The sequence below is a fragment of the Bos indicus x Bos taurus genome, chromosome 7 (assembly GCF_003369695.1).
Source record: "Bos indicus x Bos taurus breed Angus x Brahman F1 hybrid chromosome 7, Bos_hybrid_MaternalHap_v2.0, whole genome shotgun sequence".
NCBI classification, from domain to species: domain Eukaryota; kingdom Metazoa; phylum Chordata; class Mammalia; order Artiodactyla; family Bovidae; genus Bos; species Bos indicus x Bos taurus.
The window spans coordinates 30,653,462-30,673,932 of NC_040082.1; the positions used below are offsets into that span (position 1 = coordinate 30,653,462).

Genomic DNA, 20,471 nt, shown 5'->3' on the forward strand with positions numbered 1-20,471 from the left:
CCAGTACTTTGGCCACCTCATGCGAAGAGTTGACTCATTGGAAAAGACTGATGCTGGGAGGGATTGGGGGCAGGAGGAGAAGGGGACGACAGAGGATGACATGGCTGGATGGCATCACCGACTCGATGGATGTGAGTCTCAGTGAACTCCGGGAGATGGTGATGGACAGGGAGGCCTGGTGTGCTGCGATTCATGGGGTCGCAAAGAGTCGGACACGACTGAGCTACTGAACTGAACTGACTGAACCGATAGTTGTTCAAGTAAATTCAGGAGGAGATAATGCCTACATTGGACAAAACCAAATTGGGTAAAGACAGACACAAATCTCCTCAATTTCTGGTTGTAAAATGGTTAGGTCACTTCACATTTCTAGCGGAAAAAATGAATGGCTGATCACAGATTCATGCCAATGCATTAAACAAAGTTTTTCAGGATGAAAGCTTTGGTTCTCTGTTGGAACTGGGAAAAATGAAAGTCAGATGCTTCTATCACTATTGTATGTGTCTGATTAACATCATGCATAAGTCGTTTATGCAAAACATAACTTACCCAGGTGCTAAGCTTTCTACTAAATGTACTGTTTTACAGGGTTGCTCATTAGACTCTAGGTCTAGGAAAACATTTCAAGTAAAAATGTCCTAGATTCTGAGGCTGGTGAGCAGATTCTAGCATACAATGTGACTGGACAATAGCTCACCTAAATAACATTTCTTCCCCAACAGAAACACATAAAATTAATGTAATATATTTAATACATTTTAAATTAATATAAAACTAATACTATATAAAATTAATATATAAAGTTACAATAACTTTTTTCATGGTAAAAATGTCTACCCACAATTCTCTTGAGATTCAGGAAGTCTACAAATCATCTTATGAAACACATGTACTTTAACTAATACCCCAGAAATCTGTGTTTGTACAACTGAGGTCACAAGGGAGCCTTACAGTCCATTTCCAAAATGCGTCTGATTCAAAGGCACACTGAACTTCCTTGAAAGATGTCCCCTTGTTTATCATGGCACGGAGAAGAGAAAGCATCTGACACAGGGCCACTTAACCTTTCCCTGTGGAATATGATGGAGCCTAATCTAACCTTCATTAACGTCACGCCTAAAATGCTTGTAGTGTTAGCATAAGTAAGCAGACTGATAGAACTGCATCGTGACTGCAAAGTCCAAAGCAAGGCAATATGCCTTTTTCTTCCAAAGATCAGAGTCCCTAAGGGGAGTACGGAACATGTTCGCACAAATCTTCCCATAAATGACCTAACTCCACTGAAAACCCATCCCCAGGGAAGGGCCTTCCCTAGCTGCTGTGCAGACAGTCATGATGAAAGAAATGTAAAGACTGGAAGCAAAGCTCATCCTCCCTTTCCACCCATAGGTCTGACTTTTAGGAGAAAAAAGAAAAAGCCTTTGAAAGACGATACATACTATATATCTTATAAATTCCTCTCTCTCTCCAAGAATGGAGAGCTTTTCTTTTGCAAAGCTCTTTTCTTATCAACATGTAGCTGAGGACTATTTTCTGAAACACTCTGATATTTATATATTTATTTAAGGTGAGAAGTCGGTAAGATAAAAAATGAAATTAGTGGAACGTGCAATGCATTATCCTCTTTTTTTATGGTAATATTAAATATGTTAATATAGTTGATGGACCATTTGCTCTCCTAATGCAGAGGATCTTATTATGAGACATCAATTTAATAAAAGATTTATTTGATGACAAAAGGGCTCAGGCAAAAATTCTGAGGGTCTATTCTTTACAATCAAGGTAGAATTTTCTCTAATGGCATTTTCCATGAAGGACACAAGAAATCTGGTTTAAGGTGACCTCAAGGGAAATACAAATGTTTTAAAAGTTCACTTTGGGGGTCAAGTTTCTGTTGTACGAAGCTATACAGCTATGCTGGGTGTTGCAGGGCATGAAAGATTCTGTATGGCTTGTATACACAGACCTAATTCACCATATAATAATTCCTTTCACTACTTGGTGCCTTGTAGCAATTGTTTTCATTTCTTAGCACATCCTCATTTACAGGGACACAGCCAGCAGACTTTCAGATTTATGCCATTATTTGCTTCTTCACCTTGAACTCCAACTGAATCCTGCTACACTTTTGTAATGTGAGTGCCAAATGCTGGCCGTGTGCCAGACACAAACACTTCCCAGTTTCGCTCAGCTGGCTCTCTTGATTTCAGGGAATCACGGGTTCCTGCTAGAGGGTTTCAGTCTGGTGCTTACACACACAGCCCACCTCACTGTTCCTTTGCCTATGCTTTCTAACTTGGGAACGCAGTTTGGGAACAGAGGCAATTACAATTACATCAGGGAACCCGCAACTTCTCTGGACAGGGGGAACAAGTAAAGCTAGAAATCAGGGATTCTGGGTGCCTTAGAAATGCCCTCCACAATTGGTTCAACTCAGCCCTAACCCTGATTAGCATTCAGCAACTCAACAAATGTGTACAGATCGCTTATGAGGTACTCGGCACTGTTTCGAAGATACAATGACCCTGGGACTTGCTTTAGGCCTCTTACTGTACCTACCGAGGAGTGTGGCAGCGAATACAATAATCACAATAACTCCATTTAGTTGAGCTTCTAGCTGTGCACCAGGTACCACCACCATATTTCACCTGTTCTAAGATTTTATTTTATTTTTTTTAACATTTTCACATTTCTGGAGTCAGGATGCTCCTTCAAAACTGGTGTTTTCTTACAACTGAGGCCGACCAGGCAGCACACTGGTCTGCTGGTCTGACTAGATCTCTTTAAACACATGGTTGCGTATCAATCCAGGTGGTCTGTGTCTACCATTTCCGAAAAATACAAATTACAAATGCTAAGTAATCATGCCATATTTTAACTGATAACCTTCTCTCCCCTTGAGGATACAAACAGTAACACCACCTCACATACAACCACATATTAGATTTGAGGGGCTTCCCTGGTGGGCTCAGTGGTAAAGAATCCACCTGTAATGCAGGAGATGCTAGAAATGTGGGTTTGATCCCTGGGTCAGGAAGATCATCTGGAGGAGGAAATGGCAACCCACTCCAGTATTCTTGCCTGGGAAATCTCATGGACAGAGGAGCCTGACGGGCAGCAGTCCAAGGGGTCGCAAAGAATTGGGCATGACTGAACAAAGGTTCGTCTAGTTAAGGCTATGGTTTTTCCTGTGGTCATGTATGGATGTGAGAGTTGGACTGTGAAGAAAGCTGAGTGCCGAAGAATTGATGCTTTTGAACTGTGGTGTTGGAGAAGACTCCTGAGAGTCCCTTGGACTACAAGGAGATCCAACCAGTCCATTCTGAAGGAGATCGGCCCTGGGATTTCTTTGGAAGGAATGATGCTAAAGCTGAAACTCCAGTACTTTGGCCACCTCATGCGAAGAGTTGACTCATTGGAAAAGACTTTGATGCTGGGAGGGATTGGGGGCAGGAGGAGAAGGGGACGACAGAGGATGAGATGGCTGGATGGCATCACTGACTCGATGGACGTGAGTCTGAGTGAACTCCGGGAGTTGGTGATGGACAGGGAGGCCTGGCGTGCTGTGATTCATGGGGTCACAAAGAGTCAGACATGACTGAGCGACTGATCTGATCTGAGCATGTATTCATGCATACATGCATTGGATTTAAATGAAAGTTGTATGCATGTATCAATTCAATGAATACTCAAAGCATCTTTACAAAGCAGGAGTTATTCCTATTGTTTTGGGTGGGAAACTTGGGTGCAGTGAGATAAAACATCAAGTTCATAGTCATATGGTTTTTAAATATATACATTAGAAATCGAGCCCTAGTCTCTGACATCAGTGCCCACATATGTGCTTTCCATCACATCAAGCTGTTTCTTTTGTAATTACCAAGGCAGGGTGAGAACCTCGGCAACCATGTTATAGGTTCAGAGTAGAATGAAATAATTCAAAGTGGTGCTGCTGCTGCTGCTAAGTCGCTTCAGTCGTGTCTGACTCTTCGCGACCCCATAGACAGCAGCCCACCAGGCTCCCGTCCCTGGGATTCTCCAGGCAAGAACACTGGAGTGGGTTGCCATTTCCTTCTCCAATGCATGAAAGTGAAAAGTGAAAGTGAAGTCGCTCAGTCGCACAGAATTTTAAATCATGAAACAAATAAATGAACAAATGAAAGACTCAGAAATGGGGATCTGTGGGATTGGTGCCCATCCTAAGTGATCCAGACAAATAAACAAAGTGTGTAGAGAGACAGAGAAAATAATGCTTGACTACTGCTTCTGTACTGATGACGGCTAGGGAGACAACTGTCAGAGAGAGTCAGAATAATCTCTGTTCGTTTCCAAGGCAAATCATTCAATATCACAGTAATCCAAGTCTATGCCCCAAACAGTAATGCTGAAGAAGCTGAAGTTGAATGGTTCTATGAAGACCTATAAGATCTTCTAGAAATAACACCCCCAAAAGATGCCCTTTTCATTATAGAGGACTGGAATCCAAAAATAGGAAGTCAAGAAATACCTGGAGTAACAGGCAAATTTGGCCATGGAGTACAGAATGAAGCAGGGCAAAGGCTAATAGAGTTTTGCCAAGAGGACACACTGGTCATAGCAAACTTCTTCCAAAAGAGATGACTCTACACATGGACGTCACCAGATGATCAACACCGAAATCAGATTGATTATATTCTTTGCTGCCAAAGATGGAGAAGCTCTACACAGTCAGCAAAAAGAAGACTGGGAGCTGACTATGGCTCAGATCATTAACTCCTTATTGCCAAATTCAGACTAAAATTGAAGAAAGTAGGGAAAACCACTAGACCATTCAGATATGACCTAAATCAAATCCCTTAATGATTATACATTGGAAATGAGAAATAGATTCAAGGGATTAGACCTGATAGATAGAGTGCCTGAAGAACTATGGATGGAGCTTTGTGATACTGTACAGGAGGCAGGGATCAAGACCATCCCCAAGAAAAAGATATGAAAAAAGGCAAAATGGTTGTCTGAGGAGGCCTTACAAATAGCTGAGAAAAGAAGAGAAATGAAAGGCAAAGGAGAAAAGGAAAGATATACCCATTTGAATGCAGAGTTCCAAAGAATAGCAAGGTGAGATAAGAAAGTCTTCCTCAGTGATCAATACAAAGAAATAGAGGAAAACAATAGAACGGGAAAGACTAGAGATCTCTTCAGGAAAATCAGAGATACCAAGGGAATTTTTCATGCAAAGATGGGCACAATAAAGGACAAAAATGGTATGGATCTAACAGAAGCAGAAGATATTAGAAGAGGTGGCAAGAATACACAGAAGAACTATTAAAAAAAAGATCTTCATGACCCAGATAACCATGATGGTGTGATCATTCACGTAGAGCCAGACATCCTGGAATGCGAAGTCAAGTGGGCCTTAGAAAGCATCACTACAAACAAAGCTAGTGGAGATGATGGAATTCCAGCTGAGCTATTTCAAATCCTGAAAGATGATGCTGTGAAAGTGCTGCACTCAATAGGCCGGCAAATTTGGAAAACTCAGTAGTTTCCACAGGACTGAAAAAGGTCAGTTTTCATTCTAATTCCAAAGAAAGGCAATGCCAAGGACTGCTCAAACTACCGCACAATTGCAATCATTTCACATGCTAGTAAAGTAATGCTCAAAATTCTCCAAGCCAGGCTTCAATAGTACGTGACCTGTGAACTTCCAGATGTTCAAGCTGGATTTATAAAAGGCAGAGGAACTAGAGATCAAATTGCCAACATCCACTGGATCATCCAAAAAGCAAGAGAGTTCCAGAAAAACATCTATTTCTGCTTTATCGACTATGCCAAAGCCTTTGACTGTGTGGATCACAATAAACTATGGAAAATTCTTCAAGAGATGGGAATACCAGACCACCTGACCTACCTCTTGAGAATTCTGTATGCAGGTCAGGAAGCAACAGTTAGAACTGGACATGGAACAACAGACTGGTTCCAAACAGGAAAAGGAGTACGTCAAGGCTGTATATTGTCACCCTGTTTATTTAAAGAGTACATCATGAGAAACGCTGGCCTGGATGAAGCACAAGCTGGAATCAAGATTGCTGGGAGAAATATCAATAACCTCAGATACACAGATGACACCACCCTTATGGCAGAAAGTGAAGAGAAACTACAGAGCCTCTTGATGAAAGTGAAAAGAGGAGAGTAAAAAAGTTGGCTTAAAACTCAACATTCAGAAAACTAAGATCATGGCATCTGGTCCCATCACTTCATGGCAAATAGATGGGAAAACAGTGACAGAATTTATCTTTTTGGGCTCCAAAATCACTGCAGATGGTGACTGCAGCCATGAAATTAAAAGACACTTGCTCCTTGGAAGAAAAGCTATGACCAACCTAGACAGCATATTAAAAAGCAGAGACATTACTTTGCCAACAAAGGTCCGTCTAGTCAAAGCTATGGTTTTTCCAGTGGTCATGTATGGATGTGAAAGTTGAACTATAAAGAAAGCCGAGCACCGAAGAATTGATGCTTTTGAACTGTGGTGTTGGAGAAGACTCTTGAGAGTCCCTTGGACTGCAAGGAGATCCAACCAGTCCATCCTAAAGGAGATCAGTCCTGAATATTTATTGGAAGGACTGATGCTGAAGCTGAAACTCCAATCCTTTGGCCACCTGAGTGAAGAACTGACTCATTGGAAAAGACTCTGATGCTGGGAAAGATTAAAGGTGAGAGGAGAAGGGGATGACAGAGGATGAGATAATTGGATGGCATCACCGACTCGATGGATACGAGTTTGAGTAGACTCCAGGAGTTGGTGATGAACAGGGAGGCCTGGCGTGCTGCAGTCCTGGGTCGCAAAGAGTTGGACCCAACTGAGTGACTGAACAGAACTGCTTCTGGACTGATGACGGCTAGAGAGACAACTGTCACACAGAGAGTCCAGGACAGAGCTGAATGGTGACTCAAGGAACAGACAAGTGGTGGACTCCTTCCTTGTGCCCCTAACACTCTATCTCTTGTGGGGGCACAGAGCCTCGGGATGGCAGACGATAACAGCACCCTGTTTCCTTACTGTGCTCCTTAAGAACATGGACCCAAGGGGTCCACGGGGCTGTGTCACCTACTTCCTTGTTTTGCGTTTAGATGCTGTATTGAGTTAGGACCCCAAATTTCTTCCTCATTCTCACCAATCAAGTTTACGCATGATGGTGGAAAGCCCTGTATTGCCTGATTATCTTGATTTTTGCATTTACTATTATTATTTTTTCTATTGAAGTGTAGTATATTTACAATGTTGTGTTTGCTTCAGGTGCAAAGTAATTCAATTTATATATGTGTATACTATATATGTGTGTGTGTGTGTGTTTGTGTGTGTGTGTGTGCACATGCATGTACTCAGTCACTTCAGTCACATCTAACTCTTTGTGACCCCATGGATAAGTGGCTCCTCTGTCCATGGGATTTTCCAGGCAAGAATACTGGAATTGGTTGCCATGCCCTCCTTCAGGGGATCTTCCTGATACAGGAGCTGAACCCGAATCTCCTGCCTCTCCTTGTACTGCAGGTGGATTCTTATCTGCTGAGCCGTCAGGGAAGCCCCAACATATACATATACACGGGAACATATACTATTTTTCAGATTCTTCTCCATTTAGGTTACTACAAGATATTGACTACAGCTCCTTGCACTCTTCAGTAGGTCTTTGTCATTCACCTATTTTATCGTAGTGGGTTATCTATTAATCCCCAACTCCTAGTTTATCCCTCCCCTCCACCTCCAACTACCTTGATTTCTGACAGGCACCTTGGAGAGGAGAGCAAAAACACCTCCTTTCCCTCAGCAGAGGAACTCATCTTTTCTGAATGTCAAACATGAGATACAAATGTTGCCACACGGCGGCTAGGTGATGGGGACCTAGCTAATGACTTAATTTACTTTCCATAAGTCGACAGATCCTCTTGAAATCAGGCATACAATTAGGAAATGGCAGCCCCACTGCCAGAGACACACTAGTGTGGAAGCATTGACAGGACTTTATTATCCGGTTAAGAGCACATTAGCATATCTATTAGATAAAAAGTCTGCTACTAACATCGAATGCATAACATAACTGGGTCCCCTGACTTATTTGTGGGCAGTTCTCTTTATCTTTGTGTGGTTGACTGTGAGGTTTGACGATCTAGGGCCAGGGAGTTGGGCGGAAATGTTATTTGCTGGATTGTTCAAACATCATCATTAGCATTTTGCCCTTCAGATAATGGGAGATAAATACATAATTTGGAATTCATATAGGAGGGGAAGGTGTAGTATTTCTCTGGATAGTCAGAGAGCGGTGAGCTTGAAAGGGAGGGCTGACGCTTCTCCTAGGCTGCGTCCTCAGGAAGACTGCCAGGTTAAACTAACTGTTCTCATCATCTTCTGTCATTTTCTTTATGTTTTCCCCCAAACCCGCTCTATTCGGCGAGATGGGAATACACAAAATAGCAGCCGAGAACGCAGGATTCATCAGCGTGAGTCTCAACACATCAATTTCCAAGTGTAGCAACTTTAAACACATTGTAGGCTTTTAGTTTCCATAGAAAATAATCTCTCATTGTTTTCAAAAGAAACTGAAAGCACCCCAAATTACCAGACTCTTAACATCCTGACATGTTGATGGCCCGCGTTCTTCCCAGATCAAAGTGAGAGTGGCAGAAGACAGAGCAGTGAACAGCTTACTTAAAACACAGTATTTCATATTTGGCAGGAGTTACTGTAGTGAACAGAGACAAGGTGACTTTCTAATACATATATATGCATTTTAGTTTGGCAGGGATCTGAAGAGCTGAAAACTAATTTAGGATGACATAAATGCTCTTATCTCTCTCTCTACTCCCCTTCCTCTCCCAGCCACGGGAAGAGTTTTTGACAGAAGACTCTTGTTTTTAACTCAGGGGCGACGGTCTGAGCCCTGCGTCATGTTGAACCGTTGTGTTTGACTCTCAGAATTTCGAGGATTATCTGGATTTAAACAGCAAAGTCATAACATTACGAGCATCTTTCTTCCTTGATGGGGGTTAGCCCTGCAAGAATATTGTTGCCTTTTAAGGAAATGAGATCTCGCCAGTGTTAACCCGGGACAAGAAAGCAATGATGTCATTCAGCAACCCAGCATTGTTACGACCTGTTGGAAAATCTCACCAAAGAAGGTGTCAGGCGCTGAGTCATCTTCAAAAACAGACAATAGTTTTGCAGAAAAATCTAAAGATTGAGGGCAAGTGAGTATGTGGCAAAGTTCCTAGGCAATTATACTCCATCCATGAGTTGGGGCAGTGTTTCAAACAGTCTACTGGGAAGGAAATTTTTATCTTATAGAAAGTTTTTATCTTAAGGAGAAAAGTGAATTACTTTTTCCACTTTTAGTTTGGGTCAGAAAATAAGATGGAAGCATTCATTATTAAGTGGAATTATAGGCAATCACCATTTACAGTGGACTCTTGCCAGTTTGAGAGCACTGTAGTGTTTCTTGTTTGCCTGTTTTTTTTGTTTTTGTAAAGGTGGAGATACTCTGAAAAGATATTTTTAGGAAAAGAAGAGTAATGCAATCAGACAGGGGTTGGCAGACTGTGGCAACAATACATGGACCTAGGGGGCAGTTTTGCATTTTAAATGGTTGAAAAAAATCAAAAGAATAGTGTTCCATGACACATGAAAAGTATATAAAATTAAAATTTCAGTGTCTACAATTAAAGATGCCCAGAAAAAAGCTATGGCCATTTGTTGACACACTATGGCTGTTTTTGAATTACAACGGCAAAGTTGTGGAGTTGTAACAGACTGCATGACCTGCAAAATGAAAAATATTTACTATCTAGCTTTTGACCAAAAAAGTCTGGTGGTCTCTGTGATAGAAGGTACTTGGGAAAGCAGAAATATGAGGCCAGGTTAGGAGGCCAAGCAGGAGATGTGGCTTTTTTCCATTTTTTTAGAAGATGATTCGGGGAGGATGGGAACCAATTATTCTCCCTTGCTAATAAGGACAGAATTAGGTAAGGTGAATTGATGCTACGAAAAGGATGACTGAGGCTTCATGCAGTATTTGGGAAATGTGGCTAACCGTGATGTTTAGGAGAGAGCAGTCAAGGGAAAGATGTTAGACAAGGCATCAGGAGAATGAGTGCTTACTCCTGGGCCTGCAGCTAACTAGCCATGTGACTTGAGACCCTCTGGGCTTCAGTCGCAACAATTGTCAAAGGATTGCAATATGCCAATTTCATTTTCTGCCAGAGTGTATATTAGGGGGCTGGGGTACGGTTCAAATTTAATAATTATATGGTGATGCTTTAGTCACTAAGTCATGTCTGACTCTTGTGACCCTATGGACTGTAGCCTGTCAGGCTCCTCTGTCCATGGGATTCTCCAGGCAAGAATACTGAAGTGCGTTGCCATTTCCTTCTCCAGTGGATCCTCCTGACCCAGGGATTGAACCCAGGTCTCCCGCATTGCAGGCAGACTCGTTACTGACTGAGCCACCAGGGAAGCCCAATAATTATATACAAGTGCTTTAAATAGAAAAACAATTCTAATCAAACAGAAGGCACTAACCAGTTATTGTATGCACCCTATAAGGAGAGAAACTCAGTAGACTTGGCATAAAACAGGAGAGAAACAGTATGCTGGTTACATGCTTTAGGAACCCAGGGATCCAGAGGGATTTCTGGTGTTGCCGGCAATGAAAGTATTTGAGCAGCCCAAGGATAACAGATGACTTCCTGAGCAGGAAGCTCTCGTGTGTTTCCCAGCCAAATTCTCCAAAACCAGTCTTCCCGAGGAACCATTTGGGCGAAGGGCTGAGTGATGCATAAGATGGTCCCCTAGTGGTTCATGTAGCTTTTCAGAATAATTTATTTGAGAATGTTTTGTACCCTGGGAGACTTTGGCACTGGAAGAATCTGGTGGAAGAGTATCACAGAAAAGACCCCAGCTGCGTGAGCAGGAACCGGGGGACCTCACCACAGTTGGTAGAGGCTCACGTCTTCCATTTTGCCCGAGGGCTGGTGTTACTCTGATCTACACTTGCCCACAGGCTGAGGCTATGGAAGAACTGTCATGGGGCTGAATGTTTCCAAATTGCTCATTTCTGGAAAGACTTCATGCAAGTTTCAACACGCAAGGAAGATAATTTGGCCTATTTGTCAGAGTTCCTGGCAGGCCTGAATCAGTGCCTGTCCATAACTGTCCTGGGGCGGATGTGTCAATTTCAGGACCTGTCATGTTCCAGCGGAACACAGAGTCATGTATGAGCCAGAGCAGGCTCAGGTCTTAAAATCGTCGCCCTCCTTAACAAAAGGGCTTTGCTTTTTAAGTTGTCCTTCTGTCCTGTCTGATGGCTTGTTTTCTAGGTAGGCACAATCATGTGTTGCTCCTGACAGCACTCCGCTCTGTGTTTTCAATGCACTGTTTATGCCCCTGTGGTTCTGTAATTAATAATATACTGCTTTTCATCTTCAAAGTGATTTATACACATTAATTAATCCTCATCATACTTTAGAGTTTCTGAATGTCAATAACCATCACTCCCAGGTTTTACTTAGGAAACCAAGACCCAGAAGGAAAACAACTTAGTCAAGGCCACAGGGAAAGGGGTCACTGGGGTCAAGGTCAGAAATCCCTCTGGATCCCTGAGTTCCTAAATCAGGCACCCTCCAGATGCAGACACCTCACCATGCTTGCAGACCTGCCCTCACCTTTGAAGAGTAGCCTTGGCACTACCAAGACTGCTGGGTGAATCAGCCCCTTCCATCACTCATTTTGAGTCATAAACTATTCTTCAATACTCCAGGGTCGAAGCATAATCTTACCTAAAGCATACATAATACAAAATGATGGATTATAAACTAATAAACCATCCTAAGATGCTTGGGTCCAGCTTCCAGTAGCCTCCAGACTGAGGATAAATATGTTTCCTAATCCATCACTTACAAGTTACACACCCAATTAAAACATTAAACTCTCGCTACACTGTTTCCCATTTATATGATCGCCCTACAGAAAGCATATATTTTAACTATCAAGCTTAATAAATCAGGCAGTAGCCATCTATTTCTCTCCTGCGAGTAGAGAAGGAGGTACACCGGGGACCTTATTGGCAGAAGCAGACAGTTTCTATATCTGAGCTCCCCATGGTGCCCACTAGCCCAGCAGAACATTGAAGCCCAAGAAGTGAGCTCACGGACCCTTTCTGAAATTTCTGACATACAGACAAATCAAGCAAGGACCCTGAAGGCATTTTGAATTTGCTTCCACCAAGCCCCACCCCTGAACAGCTACCAGCAGAAACCCACAAAACTACCTTTAAGGACAGAGAAGATTCCACCCAAGTGACTGCAGGGACAACAGATGCCCTTCCCACTCCTCCAGTCCATCCCTGACTCCATCCTTCATCAAGAGGTAAGTGAGAAGCAGACATGACTTTAAATTAGGGGTGCCCGGGTGTCTGACCTCAGCCCAAATGTAGAGCTGGGGTTTGAAGTACAAAGGATTTTGCAAAGCCCCAAATAAACAGGGTGCCTTTCCCCAGAGTGTCAATGTGCTTACTTCTAGAGGACACTGACTCCTGAGAGATGCAAATAACAAGGGCTACAAAACTTAATTTTCCATATTAAGATGAGCACAGCAACAATATTTAGTGAGAGAGAGTGAAACCCTTCCATCAGTTTTCGGTCTGTTGTGCTTTGCTCTGTGCAAGGCCCCAGATCTCTGGGGGCGCACAGGTGCCCTCCTCTGCCTCCAGGCAAGCTCGGGCACAATGGTCTGGGAAGCTCCGGACCAGCTTATCCTCTGGCAGGTACCTTGCTGGCTGCCTGAGGATGAAGAAAGTGTGTGTGAGAGAGAGGAGGGTTTATATTGGGAGAGAGGGCAAAACGAGAATGATCAGGGTTGTTTTTTTATTTTCCCTCTTGTAAATGCGAAGGAGTTCAGCAAACGTGCTAAGAACTCACTTAGAACTGGTCTCTTTTTTGCTGGTGTTTTATAGGTTTGCTTTGCAACACAGCACAGCCAAACTGGGGAGGCCTGACAGAGGAGCCCTGAAACCATGCCAGAACCATCCAGTGTTTCAAATAAATTTAAACAAATGTCACCGTGGCCTCTGCCTGGGCCAGGAGATCTGCCGCTGGCAAGCTCCGTTGACAAAGCAGCAGTGCGAGGGGCTCTTAGTTGGGGCCAGGAGCTACGAGCAGGCTTTGTGCCCAGCTCAGGATGCTCTAATGCAGGGGGCACCCTGTCCCTGAACGCCTGGCATCTGCTGCTTCCCACAGTTAGAAGGCCATACCCCATGGATGCACACCAACATCCCCAGTGGGTGAAGAAACATACTCCAGCAACTTCATCAATCTGCTATCCTAGCTCATACCCTGACCTCAACCCAGAATCACAGCTGGTGTGGGAGGTGAATCTGATTCAGATTCAGCAGCACATGAGATGAGAGTTGAAGCAATAGAGGTGAAGGAGAAGAGGTGGACAAGATCCACTGGGTCTGAGAGACTTGATTCCCTATGAAGACCTGGCTGGATGCTTCAGTCCCTCAATCCTCTTTCTGTTCCCCAGCTCTAAAGATCAGCTAGCCACTCTGACTTTCCTTGCAGTCACAATGTTCCAGGCCTGCTGATGGCTACTCTTCTATCCAGTTTTTGGCTGGCTGAAGTTTAACCAACGTTGCGTGAATTGCTGAGCCCAGACCTGGGTTAAAAATCCAAGACGGAGGAGACCAGAAGACTACTTGAGGAATGAGAGAGGGGTTGACAGCAATGACAATTTTCAGCTTATCTCCAAGAAAGTATACAGTAAGGATATTTAATTTCACTTCTGATAAATGTCATTTAGCATCATGAAGGAGAAACTCATCAAAGTGAAATGGATTTCAGGAGGGGGAAAAAGCACTCCCATCCATCACTCATCTTTACATCCTGCAGGAGCCAAGAGGCCGACGGAACAGACCACAGAGGCCCCCTCTGTTCACAAGTGGGTGACTGTGCCCCCGCCTGGTCACAGCTGCCCGGACTCACCTATGAAATACGCCAGCAGGATGGCGAGGAGGAGGGCGGCCGCGATGGCCGACAGGGCGGCGCATTTCCAGCTGCAGTACTTGGAGGGCTTCTTCAGCTTGAAGGCCTTCCTGGAGAACGTATTGCGGGGCAGCAGGCGGGGTGGTGGTGTGTAAACCGTTCCTGAGGTCAAAGGGTATCCCGGGGAGGAGCTGCTAAACAGGGGTGTGCTTCCCGAGGACGTCTTAAAGAGGAAGTGCCTGCCAGGGAAGAGGAAAGAGTCAGGACCCACATCCTAGCTGTTGAGGACCAGTCAGCTGCTCCCCCCTACTCCCTCAACTCTGCTTTACATAGCACGAATATAGTCCTAATTGGGGCTTCCTAAGTGGCGCCGTGTCAGGAATCTATCCATAGTGCAGGAGACCTGGGTTTGATCCCTGGTGTTGGGAAGATCCTCTGGAGGAGGGCATGGCAACCCACTCCAGTATTCTTGCCCAGAGAATCTCCACAGACAGAGGAGCCTGGCGGTCTGCAGTCCATGGGGTCACAAAGACTTGGACACGACTGAGTGACTGAGCACAACACACAGTCCTAATTTTCTACCCTACCCTGTCATGGGCAGAGGGATGAACATGACATTTGATGGTCATGACTTTTAAAAAAAATATTCTGCAATCTTTTCATGAGTATTACATAAAGGCAACCACAATTAAAACAGCAATTAGTATCACAAACCATATCCTCTGATAAAGGAAAGGCTCTCTGTACCTATGTGCTCATGTCCAGAATGGTAAAAGACCTACTACTGATCGATCAACAGTGATTCAAGCGTGACAAATAGGTTTTTTCCCATTCAAAGGCTAAAACATGTAGTTCTGAGTATAAGATACATAGAATTTTTTAAAAAAAATTTTAATTAGAGGATAATAAGTTTACAATATTGTGATAGTTTCTGCCACACATCAACATGAACAGAAATGTTTTGAAAAATCAAAATGTATAACCAAGTGGAAAACAGAATTGTTACTACACAGACTAACATCAAGGATAAAGTTATTCACACATTCTACAGATTTCCTTCCAGCAACCCAAAGCTCAAGAGAGGTTTTCAGCTTCAGATCAGGAAACTCTGAGAGGGCAGAAAGAAATGATTATCAAATGACTACAATTATAGTTACTACTAATTTTAAAAAATGAAGCCCTTGGTTTGAGAAAGAGTAACTAACTGCCTTCAAAATGAAGTGCTAACACTAGAAAAAGGGCCATAAAATTTGAGGAAATAAAGTTTGAAACTTAATAGATAAATGCTGAGAAGATATTCATGATGAGTGGAAACCAAGACCTTTTCCCATATCACGAATATAAAATTGGAAATACAATCTTAAAATCTTGTGGTTGCCAGGGGGGTGGGGGAAGGATGGAGTTGGAGTTCGGGCTTAGCAGGTACAGACTATTATATACAGGATGGATAAACAACAAGGTCCTGCTATGCAGCACAGGGAACCATATTCAGTATCCTGTGATAAGCCAGGATGGAGAATATGAAAAATGAGGTATATATATAACTGATTCCCTTTGCTGTATAGCAGCAACTAACACAACATTGTTTATCAATTGTATGTCAATTAAAAAAATAAAAGGACTTGAACTATATTGTCACAACTATTTACAACCTAAATATCACAATATTTCCATTTAAGATTTGAGAAATCGGGCTTAGCAAAGTCAAGCAACTGTTCAAGGATTTAAACTGTGAGCTCTGTCTTATACTACAGTCTGTGCTCTGAAGTTTTACCCTAAACTGTCTCTCTTGAGTCTTCCTTATGGGCTGTCTTCCTCCCTTCATTTTGCTTTCTCTTCTCAGACGGCCTCTTTAGATCATGTGATCCTGGTTCTTTTTTTTTTTTTTTTTCATTAAAAAAAAATGGTTGTATAGTTGATATACAATGCTGCATTAGTTTCAAGTATACAGCAAAGTGACTATACACAAACACACACATATACATAAACATATATTCTTTTTCAGATTCTTTTCCATTTTAGGTTATTATAAGACATTGAATATAGTTCCCTGGGCAATACAGTAGGTCCCTGTTGCTCATCTATCTTATATACAGTAGTGTGCACCTGTTAATCCCAAACTCCTTACTTAACCCCCTCCACATCTCAACCCCTCTTTGACAATTTCCCCTTTGGTAACCATAAGCTTTTTTTTTCTAGATCATGGTTCTTTCATTGGAAATGTTTTTGCCTGCTAAGTGAATAATGTGCCCTTAGTCTAGAATTATGGCCTGACAACAGGGTAACGTACTGTTGATCCCTAACAGAACCCTTCCTCAGGGGTCAGAAGCCTGTCGCTCTAAAGAGACTTCAGGGACCATCAATTCTCCCACTACAGATTTTCTCCCTCTTTGGTGTGCCATTTATGAGACTTCAAAGGTGCCAGGCTGTATCTTTCTTGTTCAAAACGACGACTTATCTTCTGGAAAACATCTAGTGGATATCAAAGCACGGGTTTAGTAGCCTAGAGTCTGAGCAGCTGGAGGTTGGGGACTGTGGCTTATTTTGTTCATTTTTATGTTATTTGTTCATCTTTATGTTCCTAGGACCCAATTCAAGTTCAGCAGGTAGGGGTGACTTGAATAATGGAGTTTCCTCATTGTTTTGTGAATTTACTCAACTTCAATTCTGATTTTAAAATGTTACACAGGTATTTCTGCCTCTTCAAGTTTTCAGTAGGTGCAGCTGTATTTATGGAATACATACTAGGTGTCAGTTATAATGCTAAATATTTTACTTGTAACCAAATCTCACAACAATCCCATAAAGTGAATACTCTTATTACCTTACTTTTACGAATGAGAAAACTGAAGCCAAGAGTTAGCATGTGGGATCACTGGGGCTTAAACTCCAGTCTGCCAGACTCTGGAAGCTCTAACTGAACCTATGACACCACATGTTCCCTGCATATGGTGGTTAGCTGGCTTTTCCAGGGGGCTTCTGAGGCAAGATCGTGGTCCTTTCAATTATTTATATCATGGCCTCGTCCAGATAAAACTCGCAAGTATTTTAATCCTTGGCAAAGACCAAAGGAGGCTGAGATGACAGACAATCATGTCAGAAAATGACTATCTGATTAGTGAATTATTTAGCACAGCTAACATCAAAATAAACAACTGATACTTAAACTTTATTTGTACTGTAAGAACATTTGATGATCTGAATACAGCCAAGAGGTTTGATTCTATAAATGAGGTTTGCATTCCTTGTCCAAGAGCTCTCTTTGAAAGCTCCAGATAAAAAGAGCCTTTTGGAAGAGGAGGCAGTGGGCATTGTGTTTAAAGGCAGCCTTTTGGAGCAAAATTCATCTGCATTGAGGTCCTGGTTATGCCATTTCTGGACACAGAAGCTCATGTAGGTTACCTTATGCTGTTCTTGACAACCTCCAGGTCCTAATCAGTAAAAGGGGAGGAATAACAACACGGGTTGTTGTGGGAATTACACAGCCATGTAGCATGAGCATTTAACCAAGGGTGTGTCCCATGGCAAGTGCTCAGTGCCCAACAGATAGCACTTATTCTTAATTCCTCAGAGAACATAAGGAGCCTGAAACATGAGTTTTAATTTAAAGCTTGACAAATGTTGAGCAAACACCTGAAGAGTTCTCCAAATCACTAAATAATAGTCCACTGGCCTATAATTAAGCTAGCACATATGCACACCAGAAAGCCAGCATGGTGGGAAAACTCCAGGATTTGATTTAGAATGACTTCAAGTTTACTTCTTGAACAATTCTTCAGTTCTGGTAAAAAAAAAATAGGGAATCAAACTTAGGGGAATATACAGACATTGTAAGCCATCATTAATGAGTATTTACAAACATACGGACAACCAGTTTTCACTCCACCAGGGACCTCACCCACTCCCATGACTTTAGCCATCGTTGATGGGCCTGGAGTCCTCAGATTTCCATTTCTAGCTCAAGTTCTTCCCTGAGACCCACATTTCAATTGTGTATTGGATATCTCGTCCTCCACATTCCTTAACTCTCTTGAGCAAGTTACAACCAAACATCGACTCTTTTCCTTCCCCTCCCCAATTACACTCCTCCTGACTTCTGTTACCTCCAGTTGTCTAGGATATCATTGTCATCCCCACCTCCTTCCTTCTCTCATCTTCTCCTAAACAAAGGCTTAAAGATCCCATCCATTTTATTTCTGAAAAGGTCTCCCACCAAACTTCTCCTTCATCCCTCTCCCACTTTTCTTTCCAAATCACAAATTTCGTCATACCGCACTTAAAAAGCCCTGTGGGTTCGCCATTCCCTAGAAGAGGAAACCCAGATATCAATATGGGACCAGACTCTTATAACCACTACCCAACCTTTTTCTCTTCATCTCCAACCTTGGGCTTTCAGCTCCCATGAACTCTACACTTCAGCCAAAAGAAAGATGCAGTGCTCCTTCACCAACCCATTTATGACACTGCGCCTTTGTGGATGATACGTAATGCTCTCCAAAATGTCTTCCTGTTCCTTCCCTCCTCCCATCCCAGGCAACTCCGACTCACCTTCCAACCACCTGCCTGGGAAACCTACTCCAACACTCCCCCCACCTCCACCACCCCATCACTTTGTGCACTCAAGAAGCTATTTATACACTTGTTTATATGTATATATGTGTGTGCTTATAAAATACATGTTATATATTGTTATATTATGTAAATATGTTTAATGTGACTGTCACAAATCCAATCGTAAAATCCTTTCCACTTGATACTGTTAAACATTACTCTTGGCATTTGTAGAATCTAAATATCAGTGCCTCAACACCAGTCATATTTGTGGACAGAATCCATAAATTGGAAACAAGGATGTTTTTAGCAATATGAAAGAAACCACAAGATGAAGATTAAAACGTTTGAATTGATTTTAGTTGTCTTTAATGCACTCATTTATAAGAAATACTATAAGAATATGATTATTTCTTTTATATGGGATTGCTTCATGAGATCCTCCAATTGTCCCCTTGACAATCCAGGCTATTTTTTCACACTTCCTTCTAAAAAGGAAGTCAGATTATGTTATGTCATCACTGTCCTCTTTTCCCAGAAAGAAAGAAAGAGAGAGGGAAGGAAAGAAAGAAAAAGGAAAACATTGTAAAAATTAAAAAATGAAAAGTAATTAAATAAAAAGACAAGGCTTCCAATAATACTTCGAGAAAAATTGGAAATCTTTCCCATGGCCTACAACTCCCCAGATGATCTGTCCTCCGACTCTATCTTCCACCACTTGGTCCCCTCCGCTTCATGAGTTACACTCATCATATCATATCCAACATATTCCTGCCTCAGGACCTTTGAACTTGCTATTCCCTCTGCCTGGAAATGGCTCAGATGATGCAGAATCTGCCTGCAAGGTGGGAAATCCACCTTTGACCCCTGGGTCAGGAGGATCCCCTGGAGAAGGGAATGGCTCCCCATTCCAGTATTCATGCCTGGAGAATTCCATGGACAAATGAGCCTGGTAGGCTACAGTCCACTGAGTCACAAAGAGTGGATAATGATTGAAGCAAATAACACTTTCACTTTCACTGCCTGGAAATACCTGCACAATTTGTTTCTTCATGTTGGTCAACATTCTATTTCCCCTCACTTCTTTCTTTGTCACTCCCTCCTATTAAAACTGCTTCCCGCCCCCCCGCCCACCTCCAGGGCACATGCATGTGTGCATTATTTATTGTCTGTACCCATCATGAGAACTGAATTTCTATGAAGTTCAAAACCATCAAGTACTTTGTCTGATGTGTTCATCACTGTATCCTAACATCTAGAGCAGAGCCTGGCACAGAGAGGGAAGCCAGCAAATCTCTGTTGGCTGAAAGTCCTGCAACCTTCTCAAGGCCAAAATCATGAACGCTCAAGGGACAATACTGTGAACATGATGAATTTTGAAATGAATATTTCTTCTGCCATGTCAACTCTTATTTTCCAAACAGATTGATAAGTATGCAAAGTTCATACAGGCAAGAGAGTCTGTATGTATACAGACAAGGCCAGATCCTGCTACGGACGAGAAACAACCTCCATTCTTTTTGGCACTGTATTGACTTTTTCAGGATACAATTCTCAGGCCTCTCACGGGTATTGCAGTGTCTGTAGTCATCACTGCTAGATGAAACTCATTTAATTATCACATCCTTTCTTTCTGGTTGCTGGTCTTTAAAATTATTAAACCAGGGTGTCAGAGATAGGTAGACTCCTCACACAATACAATTACACCCTGGTGTTTTGTATCTTTAGAAGATTAAATTCGGCAAATTAAAAAAAAAAAACCTTTTTTTTTTATTAATCGAAAGAAGCAATCTTTTGATTATATCCCATAAATACCTGCTTTAGAATTACTTGAAGGCTCTGTCAGAAAAGTGCAAATTCCTGGGCTGCATTCAGACCTAGGCCTGGGGTCTGGGAATGCATTG

The 20,471-nt window shown here is 42.4% G+C and overlaps 1 protein-coding gene across 15 annotated transcripts in view; it reads right to left on the reverse strand.

Moving 5' to 3' along the window:
* TENM2 (teneurin transmembrane protein 2) overlaps positions 1-20,471 on the reverse strand; it is a 1,394,962-nt gene that overhangs the window by 294,501 nt on the left and 1,079,990 nt on the right. For all 15 annotated transcript variants that reach the window (XM_027545724.1, XM_027545731.1, XM_027545730.1 and 12 more), the window contains one exon: positions 14,017-14,255. In XM_027545724.1, the coding sequence (XP_027401525.1) occupies positions 14,017-14,255 (239 nt within the window). The remainder of the gene's footprint in view (positions 1-14,016; positions 14,256-20,471) is intronic.